This window comes from Phaethon lepturus, unplaced genomic scaffold (genome assembly GCF_000687285.1).
Source record: "Phaethon lepturus isolate BGI_N335 unplaced genomic scaffold, ASM68728v1 scaffold31717, whole genome shotgun sequence".
NCBI lineage: Eukaryota > Metazoa > Chordata > Aves > Phaethontiformes > Phaethontidae > Phaethon > Phaethon lepturus.
Genome location: NW_010551660.1, coordinates 2,024 through 2,255, shown reverse-complemented (window position 1 = coordinate 2,255; position 232 = coordinate 2,024). Strand labels below are relative to the sequence as shown.

The following is a 232-nucleotide window of genomic DNA, read 5'->3' as shown; positions in this document are numbered from 1 at the left end:
TGACAGACTATCTGCGCTACAAGCCGGTGCTGGTGCTGCAGAGTCTGAGCCACATCTCCATCTGGCTGCTGCTGGTGTTGGGCACCTCCATCCTGGCAATGCAGCTGATGGAGTTCTTCTATGGCATCACCATGGCCGCCCGCATCGCCTACTCTTCCTACATCTTCTCCCTCGTCGCGCCGTCCCGCTACCAGCGGATGGCCCGCTCCCCCCCCCTCGCCCTCCCGCCGGG

At 63.8% G+C, this 232-nt stretch overlaps 1 protein-coding gene across 1 annotated transcript in view; it reads left to right on the top strand.

The window, feature by feature from the left end:
• LOC104623801 (folate transporter 1-like) overlaps positions 1-232 on the top strand; it is a gene marked incomplete at its 3' end in the record, with an annotated part of 2,489 nt that overhangs the window by 982 nt on the left and 1,275 nt on the right. The window contains exon 2 of the mRNA XM_010290990.1: positions 7-200. Within this exon, the coding sequence (XP_010289292.1) occupies positions 7-200 (194 nt within the window). The remainder of the gene's footprint in view (positions 1-6; positions 201-232) is intronic.